General features: G+C 32.9%; 1 protein-coding gene across 1 annotated transcript; it reads right to left on the reverse strand.

Annotated features, from left to right (window-relative positions):
- Positions 1 to 13,693: 13,693 nt before the first annotated feature.
- LOC142609678 (UBP1-associated protein 2B-like) lies at positions 13,694 to 17,129 on the reverse strand. Its single transcript, XM_075781332.1, has 2 exons — positions 15,421 to 17,129; positions 13,694 to 14,060 (listed from the first exon to the last, which is right to left on the reverse strand). The coding sequence occupies exon 1, from the start codon at positions 16,960 to 16,962 to the stop codon at positions 15,442 to 15,444; it is 1,521 nt and encodes a 506-aa protein (XP_075637447.1). The 5' UTR covers positions 16,963 to 17,129; the 3' UTR covers positions 13,694 to 14,060; positions 15,421 to 15,441.
- Positions 17,130 to 17,460: the final 331 nt, after the last annotated feature.

The following is a 17,460-nucleotide window of genomic DNA, read 5'->3' on the forward strand; positions in this document are numbered from 1 at the left end:
ATGAATTGAGGCAATGCTAACATCGTGCTTTGCTCTGTGTGTGTGTGGGGGTAGCTCCGAGGTGGGAATCTCAGCTGCATGTGGGGATTAAAGGCGAAGCGATTGGACAAACTCATTCAAAAGCACATGTAATGCATGCATAAGAATCCGAGTGTGCGTTCCACCGAGGAGAGAATGCACGTGAAACTGTTTATCATGTTCCTAAGCTATGCCTCTAAAGAGTGTAATGTCATCTACTTGTGTTAGAAACATTACAAATCTTATTACATCATTTTTATAAAGTAATATGACATTAATTATATTAAAAAAAAGGTAATCTACACATTCGTTTATTGTGTTTTTTTGAAATCCATTAATCACTTTTGTTATTCTATTACATTGTAGATGTTATCATACGCGGTAAATTCTGTATTATTTTAACATTTTTCTTGTATTCTATCAAGAGCTTCCATTTCAATATGATATCTATTACCTTAAAAAAGCTGTTTACTTTTAGAATATATAACCGACAACCATTGGCTCAAGTGTGGGCTATCAGTTTTTTTCTTAGCTTCATTTCTATAATCTATGAAAGTCTAGAATATACATTATATATCAATATAAGAGCCATTGAGCCAATACAATGAGGTCAGAAGTCTCTCTCTCTCTCTCTCTCTCTCTTCTCTTTCACTGAGATAGAACCACATGCAAGAACAATAATCAGCAAAGTGCCATAATTAGCTTTATATATTAAAAACAATACGCAAGCATTAAATATATTTCTCAAAATTATCTTAATAAAATTGCCAACGACTAGCTAGTTTGACAAATATATTACTCATTTAAAACCCTTATCACTGCCTTAAGTAGTCAGTGCCATATTCTTTTGGAGTAGTTTTTAATGGCCAAATCATTTGGGAATTGTCTCTCTTGTCTACTTCTTTCTCTTCTTTAACAAAGTCTTTTCGATGAAGCCAATATCCTGTGTCAGAAAGAAGGGGTTGTCCAAGACCAATATATATGTCATGTATGTATGTTTCTCTAAAATAGCAGTCTTAAAAAGGGCTTTTCTTTTTCCAACAGGTGGATTGGCATTGTCACATTTGGTTGGGTGGAGTGGACCAAGCATTTGCACGCCACACCTCACTACGCACTGATAAAAGTATTAAAAAAAATTATGGATTTCTATATTATATTTCTGAGGCTTGCTTTCATCTCACAGTACCTCATCTATGCCATGAACTCTTGGTCTCTAATAGATTAATTAAATTAAATTATTTCAAGTTAAAAGGGCAGCCATATGAGGATGAGGTCATGAATCTCACTGAAGTGAAGTGCTACGTTTACACTGTGTTTGGTAAATGTGTTGGGGGGGGGGGGGGGGGGGGGGGTGACATTGTGAGGAAAACTATATAGGATGGATATTGTTTGACAAAATCAAATCAAAAAACCCAAAAGAAGATGAGAGAAGAGGGAAAGGAAACCTCATCTCGACCATTTCCGTTCATGAGGAAAGGGAAGGGAATCATCAATCATCACACATTATGTTCGTTTATGACAACAAGGGATTTGGAAGATAGGATAGATTAAAAGATCTTTATAAGCTTACTAAGACTAATTACATTAGTGTTTGATAAGTACATCATCCTGTTGGTGATGTTATCAAAATCGAACTAGGCCTTAATATTGATCTTCTTTTTAAGACAAAAATTGAAAAAATTTCAACCCAAATATTTTCTTTTTGAATTTTTTTTCTTATATTAATACTATCATCTTTGATGGGATAATTATGAATAAAGATACCTTTCATCCTATTAAATAATTTGCATTTAGGCCTATTGTAATTATAAGAAATTACTACTCACAATCAAAGCTGTGTAAACATATTTTTTTCAAAATGAAGTATAGAATTAATTATTAAGAGAGATTTAGCACACAAGTCTAATTTCGAACCTATTAAAATAGTGTGCAATTAAAAAGATTGTGATTTACTAATGTTATCAATTTTGTTCTGTTCCAACTAGAACGGCCATACATTTTATGATTATTTTTCATTAGTAATGTGATTTTTTTAGCTTATTAATTTAGCAAAAAAAAATATATATATATATATATATATAATTAGCTTATTGAGAATAAGGAATTCTTCCCTCTTTCAACTCTTATAAAAGTATCTCGGTAGATTGCTTATAGAGTGTTAAGTATTTCTATTTTTTATTTGTATCCCTTATGGATGGATTCTCTTTGATGAGCTTATTTATCCATTAAGATGTACGTTTATATATCCTCTTTACCTCCAAAACAATCTTGTATATTATAGTGCCATACCATCACATATATATATATATATATATATATATATATATATATATATATATATATATATATATATATATAGAATTTATCAAAACACATACTCGTCGTCTCTCATATCATCCTTCTTTCAATCCACGCACCTTAGAAATTAGAATAGAATGAAAATGACAGGCCTAAAAGGCCTAGTAGCTCTCTTAATTTCTACCCTTTTTTTATGTGAACCTTGCTATAGGTTTTGAAATTGAGTAATGCTACCGATGGATAAATTTTTTTACAAATTATTAGTGTGAAAATTTATTATTGATTTTTATTTGGATTACCATTAAAGTATTAGTATTGGTGATGTTAAAAATCTATATTACTATTTTTAATACCACCAAAGATATTTAAAAAAAAAAAAAAATGCATGGTGGAGGGAAAGCCAAATTTTTTTGGCTTTCTCGCTACAGTGCCTAGCCAAAAATGGTTGTGCACTTTAGCTAAAAAGGTTAAAAAATAATAATAGTTTATTAAAAAGTTATATTTATAACACCACCAAAGATTAAAAAAATAAAATAAAACATGCTACAATGGTGGAGTTTTTTTGGCTTTCCCGCTACAGTGCCCAACCAAAGATGGTTGTGCACCATAACTAAGAAGGTAAAAAATAATAATAATAGTTTATTAAAAAGATATATTATTTTATTGTATTGAAAATGGTGGTTGTTGTATATTAATTGTAGTAGATATATTATTTTATTGTGTTATTTATATTATTTTATTATGTTGAAAGTTAAAATAAAAACACTGATATTTAGTGTTTTGTAAAGTGAAATGGTAAAATTGATAAAATAATTTTTTATGGTGCTAAATTGCTAAATTTATAGTTCTATCAATGTGAATGTTCACCTCATCAGCGGTTTATAAAAATTTTCATAAATTTAGTATTTTTCATTGAAATTTTATTGAAAAATTCACACCCACACTCAGGACCACCAAAACACAAAAAGAGAAGGGGTGTAAACTTCTCGGTAAAAAGCTTTATTGCGTCTAAACTTATTGCTTCTATATAATATAGATTAGGCATGCCGCCTACCTACAATTGTTTAGGTATGGGACTTCAGGGTTTATAGCTAGCTAGCTAGGGTGATTGCAATAGCTAAGTGTTACTCGTGATACTTGTCATGTTGTGGTACTTTACACTTATGCTAGAATTGGGTTGTGCTGCCTCTTTATTGTTGGTATACATGCTTTGATGACTACTTGGTTGAATTATCGACGAGTTATTGGCCTTGTAAATATGATGGACCCATCGATGGTTGCAAGCCATGCATGTGTGGTGATGAGCCATGGTAGCTAGCTAGCTAGGCTCGTGAGGGTTGGACATGGGCATATATATATAATAGTGATGAGTAATGGATGGACTACTTTTGTTGTGTGCAAGGCATGACAGGATAACCTAAATGCATATATTGGCATATTATTGGTTCATGTGGGAAAGAGCTATGTGGCAAATTAAGCACATGGCATGCAAGACTGCCTATGGGTGGTGATGTATTGTGGGGTTGCGTGGCTAGATTTGGAAGGTGACATTGACAATGGCCAAACCCTATACTTAGTGTGCATATATAGGCTATGGCTGTATTGTTTAGCATGTGTATGTTTGGGTTGCCAGATGTGCTTGCATGGCCTGTGGTAATCTTGCCTAATTATAGGCAATAATACACATATATAGGGAGGGCAAGTGGCAGAAGCAAGGTCTGCTTGTCACAAAGTTATAATGTCGAAATGGCCTTGAACAGCTAGCTCTAGAAAAACAGGAGCAGTTTATCCCAAAGGCAGTTCCCTAGCTAGCTAGAATGTGGTATATAGCAAATTTAGGATCTGTTCTTTTCTTTTTTTAGTATAAAAATTAAGACGTTAAAATTCTCAATTTTGTATGACAATTTCTTATCAGACTTTATACAATCTTATATAATGATACCAAAACCTCATACTTTTAATAAGTTTTATATATATATATATATATATATATATATATATATATATATATATATATATATATAAAGACGTTCAAAAGAGATTGAATCAAGAATCTTCATATGGTATTAGTTTACTTCCTTTTTTTTATTAAAGCAAGATATTTTCTCCTCACACTTACTAATTGGCATGTTGATGACCTTAATTTGCAGCCGGGGGTTTGGGAATATAGGATGATCATAATCTATGATGATGCTAATAATGCGTTCCTTCCATAAACTTTCCCAAGTTTATATATACACGGGTCATTAATTGACACTGGCCTGCTACCAAATCTGAGATTTTGGTTCAAAAATATTATTAGAGTCATAGTTTGGTTTTCTTTCTAATACAACATGCTGTTATTTTTTATACAAGCTCGACTACTACGAATAGATGTTAAATTATTGATTGTTCTAGCAATTTAAACTTTTGAAATATAGCAAATTTAATTATTTAACCACAAAATTCTAACAATAGACTTGCTAGATGGGTTTTATAGCAGAGAGATGTGATTTGCTTAGTGTTTTCTTCTGCAGTGGTATTTAATCTAGGGATGGACCGACTTTTGTTTAATTAATTTGCTTGTCCTTTCTCAATGGGAATATGTTCTTAGAATGAATTTGATTCCTTTTTCTTGTGGTCAATGGTCATGTAATAGTATTACTCCTTTGATATAAAATTCTATCCACTTACTCTTATTATTTACTCTCTCTCTCTCTCTCTCTCTCTCTGCACACCCACAATCACAACAGACCCACATCACATTTGTCATAAAATTTTTTGAAATAATATGTTATCTTTTTTTGCTAAACTGAAATAATATGTTATCTCTTATGCCGTCTTTGAAGTATTTTAATTGTCTTCAAGTAAAATAATACTTTTACTTTAACAGAAGTTGCTCATTCAAACAAACAGTACATTAATTATATAACCTTATTAAATTAGTGATCAGTTATTAATTTATTGCGTGACAGTTTGATAGGGCCAAATGATTTTGGAATTGTGTCTGTTAGTAAAGCTAGTTAATTCCCTTCAACAAAGTTCCATCTGGATGAAAGCCTGACAAAGGAGTACTCCTTTGTCAGACTTATTTTTTGAAAGAGTTTCAGATGGGGTGTTCGAGACCACTATTATTGGTCCCTATATGAAACTCCACCAACAACTCAAAGGACCTCTAAAAATATACATAAATAATAATAACAACTTTTATAAAGGAAATAATGGATTTCAAATAAAGAAAATCATAGAGTCGAATAAGGAACTAATTTTGGTATGAATTTTTTTTTTTTTGATAATTCTGTACTTACAACATAACGAGAGATTTGAAGTATAAATATCTATATTAGAAACACCAAAAGAATGTTAGACAATTGAGCTAGAAGAGTTTTAACTCTAGTATCAAACTTTAGTTGTTGTGATTTGATCCTTTGCTTAGGTATAATGGGCTTATTTAAAGTTACATGAGCATTTATAGCAAAACATCTATAAAATTCAGCTTTTAACATTCCACTTTATAAAATTTTGAAATAATACATCCAGCATATATCAAAGGTTTTATTTTAACATTCAACACATTAAAATACTATTAAAAACACAATAAAATAATATATATTTAATACAATAAACAACAACCACAATCCTCAACACATTAAAATACTACTCTTTTTTTAACAAAATATATATATATATATATATATATATATATATATACTTTTTTTTTTTTTTTGAGTTTAAACTACATGGAGCTGCTATCTCTAGCAGCTACTCAAAGTTAAATTGTTTTTAGTGTAGATGATTTGCTGTAACCACAATTTTAGAGAATGGGTTCTTAAATTGACTTTTTTGTTATGCGGATTACCATCCCACTTTGTATGACCACATTGAATGAATATATATATTTGTTAGTGACTTTAATCACGTCTTCTAATAGTGGGAAAAAAAAAAAAAAAAAAAAAAAAGAAGGAACAAGAAGACCTACAGAGACTATCCAATCTTTTTCTCTGCCCACTTCTTGTAGATTCCAACCACACTTGTAGGAAATGTGTAGTAGTACTCATGAATGATGATCGATGTTATCCTCGGATTGGATTGGACTGTATTGGATGTGTTTGTTTCAATTGGGTGGACCACTAGCTAGTAAAATGCACTAGCTCTCTGATCGATTCACATGCATGCTTTGGAAACATTGACGTTCGATGGGGACTTTGTTGGATATCATCTTAAAGCGAGGAATTTGTGCTATATTTGTAGCTCTTTCATTCAGCAATATCACTTTCACTTTAGTACTAAATTCAACCCCATTGGCATTTGGAACTATTTTTAGCCCTATACAGGATTGAAGCTAGCGATGGGATTGATGAGTGTGTGATTTTCTTTTTTTTTGAAAACGCTAAATAATACTCAAATTAATTCCACAAAAAGAGAGATACATCAAGCTTTGTGCCTAAGACCATCTCTAGCTAAGGCTCCTTAAATTTGCACCACAGTGAACAAATTGTAGACAAAACGAAATTAATTGGGTCTGCTAAAAATTAATTAATTGGGTTAGGAATTAATATGTGAGGTTAGGAAATTTTGGGTTTACAAATTGTAACCTTGTATATATATATATAAAGCTTTCAATTTAACTTTTGGTTAAAAACCATACGGTAATAAAACTAATTGGGTTTTTAAAAAAAAAAAAGACATATGGTAATCTTTTTCTCTATCCAAATGAATGACAAAAGTCAAAAGTAATTGAACATGTATATCATTCCACTTTCAGGACCGCGCCCAAGGCATTTGAGCCCGAATGGTATCTCTTGGGCCTTCATTGGGTGGCCATGATTGGAGCCCAAAAGACGTCTCTAAAATGGTTTGAAGAGATCATAGGCACACCCCATTGATGGGCTTGGACTGAGAATGAAAAATGTATCCAAAACATTCGCCCCTTTTTTTTTTATCTATACCAATTAGTTTTTGGATTTGCCTAAGATTTTGCCCAACACACTGCTAAAATCTAAATGCTCTAAGTCTAAGCATAAAAGCCAGCTGCAAGCCAACACAGTAACAGTCAGCTTAGGACCACAAAGATTGCAACGAATCTGATTTCATATGATCTTACTTATCTAGCTTTAAAATGTAAATGAGAAATAAAATTAGCTAATTGTTTTTTTGCTAAAAGTACTTCAAAAAATTAATAAAATAAAAGGCTATATATGCAATTGCAATTATATTTTAATACTTCAAAATAAAATATAGCTTAAAATGGGAAAATCAAATGTTGAACATAATAACTTATTAAGACTAATAATAATAACAACAAATTGTTTTGAATATAATTTTTTATCAAAGAAGATAATATTTCAACATGATCATCAACTAGATTTATTGAGAAAAAAAAAACTATGTATTACTAGTAACTACAACAATTATCAAACTGAGTCCAAATATGTATCAATCTCACATATTAGACCCAAACCGTTCTAAGAAGCAGTAAAGGAGATTCAAGATTTTTTAGGTTAGAGTAGAATTCAACCGAGATGAAACCCCGATGATATCATAATTAATTTAGTAATTAATTAAAACACAAATAAATATATTAAATTTATAAATATTAACAAAATTGACTAAAAAATATTAAAAAATTAAAACAATTTTAAGACGAATTTTTCAATATTTATAAGGTTAATAGAAAATAATAAAAACATAAACAAGAATTTTTAAAAAAAAATTGTTTAGTAATCCTTCAAGTAGAAAGCATTTTAATCTAAAATAACTGATCATTTTTATATAAATTCATAAATACCACTTTCACCTTCAACTTCAAAAGTACAATTCTTATTCACAAATAAATTTAGTAAATAAAATTTAAAGATGTGTTTAACGAGAGAGATGAGAGAGGGTTGACATAATAAAAATGAAACAAATATTAATCATTTAGAAAGTAATACACACACACACAGATATATATATATATATATATATATATATATATATATATATATATAAAGTAGTTCAATACCAGTCACAAGAAAAATGATTGGTGTATTGGTTAGCTTCTGTACTTAAAAAATCAGCTTAATAGCCGGTTCACCCATGCCTTCTTTCTTTGACTTTTATCAAAATAAAAAACTTCCTTCTCGGTGCTAGTGGTTCATTGTTCGACTTTCGTTTTAACTTTTAAGGGGTCCATTGAATTTATTAGAATGCACGATTTCTGCACTTAAAAAACCAGCTTAATGGCCGGTTCATGGTAACTTGATTGGAACGAATGATTCTATTCGAATCTAAAAGCCATGGTACCACATCATTATAATAACCTTCCTCATTACTCTTGCACAAATCATTGTGTCATATCTACAAAACTCTTTTCTCGTATCCTTATCGTCATACATTTTAACAAAATTATGAAAAACATTTATAGCTACGGTAATGAATTTTTGTGTGCGTTTCTAAACACTAAAATTTTCTTGTTGACAGCAAAATGGATGAACGAACATAATTAAATTTTTCCTCTAGCTTTATTGGTCTCGAACCATGTTGAAAATCAGGAAGGTAGTACCTCGCCCCCTAAATGGTACAAGGACTTCTTTCTTCATAAGGTCCCCCGAATCAACGAAACAAAATTTCCTACAAACAAACACGTCTTAAATATGCATTGGGTCGGTTACAAATATCATTATAGTACCTAAGATTAATTAAACATATTGTATTTATCAATAGGATAAGAAGTAATGTATTATTCTCCCTTGTACATAGGAATCAATAGGAAACTCGTGCGGTGTAATCTTGAAGGTCATGCAAATGAGCACTACATTATTAACAAGAAAAAATATCATTCCATAAAAAAAGAAGAGAGAGGATTCAAAAAAAATGTATGTCATGTACGATGATTATTGGCAAATTTTCACTACCTATTTGTGCTAGTAAACACTAGTTGTTCTTGCAAGCCCACATAATGGGGCTATAAAAATGGAGAATAGTTGAAATGTGAAATGCAAAATCAAATAAGTTACTATTCTTATAGGACTCATATGAGACCTGCAAATAGTAGTAACATTTATTAAAAAAAGTCAACTAAATGTTAATGCCAAACGCATGCTTAAAGCATTCATAATGGCTTCTGCACAATTTTCTTAACCTACATTTTGTACTGATTATCTATTTTTATTTTTATATATATATTCTCCCAAATTAACTCATTCTCCCTCAAGCTCTAACACTCTATTTTAAAAGAAGCATTGTAGCTAAATGACATTTGGCCCAATTGATTGATTATCTAATGTGAGTTTTATTTATTTATTTATTTATAAAGGTCTATTAAGCATATTGGAGATGAAATGTTATCGTTCTTCCTATATATATTCCCCTTAGCCTCCCCTATCCTCTCCCAATCAAGTAGGTCAAATTTTACCTGATACATTAGGTTTTGTTAGGCAAGCTTATGTTAAAAATCATGACTTTAGGAGAAATGGGTTAACCAATAGACCATGTAATAATATTTTTCAAAATCATAACTCGATTAATGATATTGTCCCTCCTAGATTGAAAGTTTTAAATTGGAGTTGCCTTTTATTCTATTAAAGGGAAAGTACGAAAATTAAACAAATGAAATGATATACAATTTTTGTTAATTAAAATGTTTGAATTAACATTGATAACGTAGGATAGAATTACAACGCCTTGCTCCCTAGTTACAATATAAGAAAATAGGGTTTTGATTCCTAATTACATTTTTAAAAATATAAAAATTACATGAATAGTTACCAGCCTGGAACCAACAATCTAAGTTTAGAGACTACATTAAGGAACTGAGAATGGATTATTATTATTAGTTAATCCACTCCACCCAACCCAAAGTCGGTCTTATGGCCATGGATACAATTTACGCAAATACACAATCCTAGTAAAGCATTCAAACGTGTCATAAAACAAGAAATTACATGTATGATTTTGAAAGAAAAAAAATCAACATGTTAGGGTTCACAAAAACAGATTTTCATGTAGGCATATTCAAATAACATGTTTGAGACCTTAATCCATGGTTCACATGTTCATGCGTTGATCATCCCAAGATTAAATGTGCAAAATTAAACAGTTTAGGAAATTAATTCAATTTAGAGTTTATACTTGCATTCACGATTTTCTTAAATGTTTCTTCAAAAAATAAAATAAAATAAAGTAATCTTTCTAAAAAATAAAATAACCATCAAAACAAACAGAGCAATATTATAAATATAAAGGAAAATTAATATATGAAATTATTAAAAAATAAACCAATATATTTTTTTTTTTCAAGTTTTGGTTTTTCTTTTTTTTAACAATTTTTAAATTAAGTTGAATTATTTTTATACAAATATAATACTAAAAAGAATTTAGAGCTCGTTGTCTACTAATTAGAAAAAACAAATATTTTTTGGAGTGCTTGTGTCATTAGGAATAGGGTTTAATGAGAAAGTGGGACCTTGAATATTACAATGCGGGATTAGGGCATCTTGGAATTGTGAATGTGAGTTAGAGTTGAATGAGAAATTGTGAACGTGAGTAATTGATAGTTTGAAAAGCTTGAACGAGGGATATAGATTACGGAGGATCAGCCAAGGCCAGGGAAACAAATGTGAAGGGGAGTTTGGATTGGTTCTCAAAGGGAAATGGTTTAGGGATTTATCATAATGTACTAGGGTTTTGGAATGGGAATAGGAAATGGAAGATTGATAATTGGAGCTTATGGATGCAAGAGAGAGAGAGAGAGAGAGAGAGAGAGATAACCAAGTCTAAACAACACAAATTGTAAATTCATTCATTCAATAAATTGGAAGCCGCAATTATTTCTATTGGCTCACATGGCCCCAGCTTGTGTTTGTATTATTAACACTACGCACATATTAAATTTGATGAGCATGTGGGTTTGTAACTAACCATCATATGGTACAACTATTTGGACAAGTTGTCTTAATTACATTACCCCAAACTAACCCTAACTTAAATCCATGTGTGTTCGAATATTGAAGCAAGGGAAGGAGAATAAAGCCGTTCGGCAAATATGGTCAATGAAGAAAACGCTTGGGATCAGAAACCTCATCATCTTTGTGTTGCGCCTTCGTTCCTTGAAATTGAATCAACTTGTGTTCCTATCAAAGTTCACGTTTTTTTTTTTTAAATACAAATATAATAGAAAGAAAAAAAAAACACATATAATAGAAGTAAAAAAAATGTTTATCAAGTGTTCTATCGATTAAAGAAAAAATATATATTTTTAGGGTGCTTATTTCGTAAGGTAGATAGGAGCTTTCAAAATAAAAATAGATAAATACGTATAACATGTAATAGCCGGATTGAGATCTAGGTATTGCACCTGAAGCAATGGCATTAGGTGGTTGACATTGGGAGCTGAAAAAAACAACTTTCAATCTCAACCATTGAATAAAATAAAGTAATAAATAGTTTTTTTTTTTTTTTAAAGTAGTTGGGGTGAAAATTTTTGTGAGAGGAGGGGGGCAAAACATCTCATTTAAGCATTAGAAATATTTGTTGTGAGGAATATATTAAAATTTAATTGAAAAACTTAATGTACTAGTACTACACATATGGGTACTGTACACAATATTAATATACATACTACAACCCAGTATGCAGCACATCTTTCTTCATCCCAATAAGACAATAGGTAGAGTGAAAATTTACAACATCTCTCACCAAAAGACGTGTCAAACTGGCAAACCAACAAACTTGAAAAGCAAATTCCACAAAAATTGATATTTTAAAGCAAACTAGAGACCACAGCATTTTTTAAATCATTCATAATGTGAAAGTTCATATAATAAATTTTATTGTTCAAATCTTGATGGCAACCAGATACATACGATAAATATTGCAACTTTAAAATTCCAATGACCATATACTTCATAGATTGTCTCAAGCATTCATCACATATTGCAAAGCATATAAATAGATGATTACCTACACCATTTTCCCCCCTCTGCCAATAGGCTATCAATTATCACACACAGCTTGAATGTGACAGAGACACAGTAGCCTTCAAAAACCCCTCATAAATTAATACATGGAGCAAATAAGATTGTAAAGTCTTATTACATTTACGTAAAAACAAATTTTCAATTGGCCAGTCTAATATGAACAAGAAATCAATCATCAAACTGTAAGTCTAATGTATTACCTTCTACTTGATGAAGTCACACGGTTCTCTTAGGGAAATCAGCAACCTGACAAATCTGTTGCAGCAATCACGGAGCAGGCCTCCAAAAATAATTTTTTGGTAAATGGGCCTCTGATATTATTTGGTTGAGAGAAGCATGAAAGTAGGGTCAACAAAACACTTAAAACACCCAATTCATCATATTATGATAGAGTTGTATTTTAGGCTTATTCCTTTCCTATATATATATATATATATATATATATAGAGAGAGAGAGAGAGAGAGAGAGAGAGCTACCCAAAACATATACATTTGAAACCTCTAAGACTGAAAATGGCAGTTGCTGGAGCAACACAAATCTATCCTAGTAAACCACAAAATCCACACCCCTTCTTTAAAAAAATTGAATCACCTAAGTACTTTACATCCTCTTTACCAAAATAACGGACAAATAACCAAATACTTATAGTGATCAGGCCCAAGTAAGGGGAAAAATCCATGAATATGCCTATTAGTACCACAAATAAAAACATCATTTCAAATCTCCATAAAATTTTTGCAGACACAGAAATTTCCAACCAACCCATTTGATAGCCTATTTGCTAAAGGTGAGACAAAAAGATAGAAGTTAGCTTATTTTCAAAAAAAGCTAGTTTTGGGGTTTTATTTAAAAATAAAAAGGGTGAGATAAAAAGTAAAAAATCTGGATGCATACATTTTAGCCTATTCCCTAGTGTACTCCACCCCCCAAGAGCATGTGTTTTGGGTAAGTAATTGCTATAGTGTAACACACTATCGCAAGGTAGTAAAAACCATGGCTTGTAAACCTGCATGAAAGCCTTACCTGCAGTAGAAGTAGTGGTAAGCAAACTGAACAGATAAGAAGTTAGATATACCTTTGTGCATAATTTTTTTGTAATTTTTTTAGGCTATGTCGTTTTCATTATTGTGTGCAATAAAATACCATTACTTTACAATAATAATAATAATAATAAACAGTCAAGATATAATCATGAACAATGTGGTGGCCTTCAAATTTCAATAGAATACAGTAATACATAACCTTTTAACTTATGGAGCACCATTCAGTTACATAAAATCTTTTTTGATACATACCATTCAGTTCCATAATTAAGCATACCATATTTACAAAATCAGACAAAACAGATTCGAGAGTGTAAATGTAGGACACAAATAAACCAAAGCAACTATATCAAAACCAAGTAAAATACATAGCATCAATTAACCAACTCAAGGGCTCATAGAATACAACCATTATTTGATAAATAACACGGAAAATTTCAAAAGGCATGTTTGTTTAAAACTCCCAAACTCCTTGAAGTACAATTGATGTTCACTTGAAAATAATAAAACAGTTCCAAGGCGTTTAAACGATATATGGGAAGTCAAAATACTACAATATTTTGAAAGGAAAGCAAAGAGAAACGGGGATTAAAACAGGTAGGGAAAACCAAAACTCCAAATGACAATTTTAAGATTCTGGTCTTGTAGTTTCCAAACAGTAACATTTCATCATATAATATAAAGACGCCATTTGCATCAGCTCCTTAAACTTCAGAAGAATCACCAGGCCAGTACTAAAAGACTGATGCACCTAAGTAGGATCTGCAAAATGAATAAGAAAGCATGAAAAAAGATTTCATGAAAACAAATGAAGGTTTTTAAGACCAGATCCTTTACAGAAAGGGTTGAGCGGATAAAATAGTAAAATATATGAGTAAAGTTTAAAAAAATGTTATGTGGTTCATTATGTAATCAAGATTGTGGAAAAATTTATTCAATAACATCGTTAAACCTATGAACTCCAAAGAGAAACCATCCTTGATAAAATATGAAGATGTAATGGTGGCACAGAACAGAAAACAATTTGAAGAATTTGCTAAAGATGTAGTTTAATTTGTAATGTATCACTTACCTTTGTAGAGAAAAATAAACATGAAATCCATGCAATAAGAAAATTAATAGACATGAAATCCATGTGATAAGAAAATTAGTATTGAAATTAGGGAGAAAAAGGACAGAAACATTGAAGTTGTATTTTTTTTTTTTTTTTTTGATAAATAACATTGAAGTTGTATTAAACCGGGTGAATAAAGGCAGAAGATGATTGCAATTCAAAATAGAGAAAAACAAACTGGTTGTTGATGCTAATGCAGGACCATAAAGAGGTCCCCCCCCCCTCTCCCACCTATCCCTCCCTCCCCCACAAAAAAAAAAGGGGTCACTATTAGCTCTTCCTGTTAGCATGACAACAGATACAGCATAAGGCGAAACTACTACTTATCCACATGAGACAGGTTTAAAAAGCAGACAAAAATCAAAAAAAATTTCAAGTGGCAGTGAGAATTACTACATAATGGTATGCAATACACAAGCTGCAGACATGCACAAATAAATGCGTACATACATGTATGGGTACTTAATGCATACATGCATATCTTCGTGGATACAACAGTGATGTAATAAATAAATGAAGTACAAACCAGGCCTTTAAGCATGAAGAAAAGGAAATGCCTCTAGAGCTCTCTTATATTGCAAATCATCAACAGAAAATTCAGAAATAAAGCGGTCCATCCAACTCTAATTGTCAAGAATGGGAAGATCAAGAAATACATTAAGTGACCAATGACATTGAATCAATCCAACACTTGGGTTATTTCATTGTCCACATCCTTTAACATAAGTATCTTACTCATGAATGACAGGTTCCAGCTAATAGAATCATTCCTTTACCAAAAGTAGAGCACCGCCAACATCGGAAAAGGATATTACAGGAAGAACAAATGGTGTAAACAATTTGTTAAATACCATATAATGTAACAGCACAGCATCATGTTAGCCATTGGAACAATGATAAATAACAACCAATTTTTTTATCCCTTGCATAATTTCCATACTTCTCTACAAGTTACAATCAATTAGTATATTACCTAAGGCACAAAACTATAAAGGAAAGAGTGTGAACCTGCAATACCCGAGGGACAATCTAGTGCCCCATGTAAGGAGCCATGTTACCATACTGCCCAGCTCCATGCTGGCCTCTTCCAGAACTGCCTTGACCCATCTGCTGACTCGGGTAACCACCCTGCAATCCTCCTTGATTTCCATACCCTCCAATCACTCCGGGACTAATATTAGTCTGGCTCGGATAAGCACCCTGCATCCCATGCCCTGCTGCAGCAGTCACACCCGGGTTTACAGCAGCCGCAGCCGAACCAAGCGTCCCCAACAAATTAGTCAGCCCCAATCCAGCACCCTGACTAGCCAGCAACGCGGTTATGGCCTGTCCAAGTGCAGGATTCAAAGCCTGAGCTGCTGCAGCACCCTGATTATACCCCATTCCCGCTCCGGCTGCAGCAGGAGCCATCAAATGACCCGGCCCAGTACCAGGCGCACCGGCAACATATCCAGCGTTATCAGTCCTTTGGAATGGCACAGTATGTGGGTTCGGGTTCTGGTGATGCTGCTGTTGCTGATGTTGATGCTGCTGAGACTTGTTTGGCTTGGGACCATCAATAGCCCTCTGGCAATGCAATATATGGCCCTCAAAATTCTTGTGAGGCTCGTCTAGAGCCTTCTTAGCACTCTCAACTGACTTATAAACAAACAAACAAAACCCTTTTGGCTTCCCAGTAAGCTTATCAAGTCCCAGCGGTCCTTCTTCGATTTCTCCATACCTAGCAAAGAAAGCAAGCAATTTCCTTGGATCCAACTCCGCCCCAACATTACTAACATATATCTTCTTCTGCGTATACTCCGATAACGGCGCCGCGGGGGCCGCAACCGAAGACGTAGCCACCGCCACCGCAGAATTACCCATCGGAACAGGCCCAATCGACGCCAGCTGGCACGCCGTCATCCGATTTCCGATCTTTTTCTGAGGCTGCTTAAGAGCATTCCGGGCGCCGCGGCGGCTCTTGAAGAGGATGAAGCCGTAACCCTTGGATTTACCCGAGATCTTATCGCAAACCGCCTTGCAATCTTCGATCTCGCCGAACTGCTTGAACACGGAGGTTAGGGTTTCGGCGGTGGTGTCCCAGCCGAGACCGTGGACGAAAATCTTGCGGTGGGCCGGGTCCTCATCCGCCACCTTTCGGATCCGATCCGCCACGTCACGGTGCTTATCCGCCGCTTCGCGGAGTAGGTTTATAATCTGGTCCTTACTGAAAGGTTCCAGAAGGTTCTGTATCGGCTCGTCGTCGTCGTCGTCGTCTTCGCCATCGGCGCCGGCTGAGGCGGATGTGGAGGTGGAATTAGCCGTCTGATTGGCCGCATTTTGTAGTTGTTGTTGTTGTTCTTCGTCATCGTCATCGTCTTCGTCTTCTTCTTCTTCCTCTTCTTCTTCTACTTCTTCTTCAACTTCTTCTTCGACTTCTTCGTATTCGACGTTTTCTTGTTGCTGCAGCTGCTGCTGCTGTTGTTGTTGTTGTTGTTGTTGTTTCTGTGGAGGTTCGGTTGTTGGTTCGCCGGATTGGGTTTGGGAATCGAGCTTTCGCTTCCTCGCCATTGGTAGAGGGTATAGAGAACACGAAAGCTCAAGTGTGGCTGAGAGACAAATCTAGGGTTTAGGTACTTTGGAAATTTTGGATTGCCTTTACTTTCAGTTCAGCTGAGGCTGAGCTCGGTTTACAATTGCACTACCAAAAAAAATAAAAAAAATAAAAGACAAAGTTTACATTATCTAACTGCGTATTATTAATAAATTACTCTCATCACATGCAGGTAATGAAAATAATATTTTTTTAATAGGAACTTGAGGTAGTTTTGATTGTGTAGACAGGGTAGTAGGAAGTTTTACAAAACAGCTTTCAAATAAAAAAAATTTACAAGACATGGTTTAGCTTTTTTAAACATTGGTAGGTTTTTTGTTTTTAATTTTTTGTTAATTTAAAGTTTTAATCTCATTTTTATGTTTTAGGAATAAAGATAAGTTAATTAAATTAAGGGTATTAAATCATTTTTCTCTTAATAGTTTTACTACTATTAGTTTAAAATTTTGAAATTT

This window comes from Castanea sativa, chromosome 9, assembly GCF_040712315.1.
Source record: "Castanea sativa cultivar Marrone di Chiusa Pesio chromosome 9, ASM4071231v1".
NCBI lineage: Eukaryota > Viridiplantae > Streptophyta > Magnoliopsida > Fagales > Fagaceae > Castanea > Castanea sativa.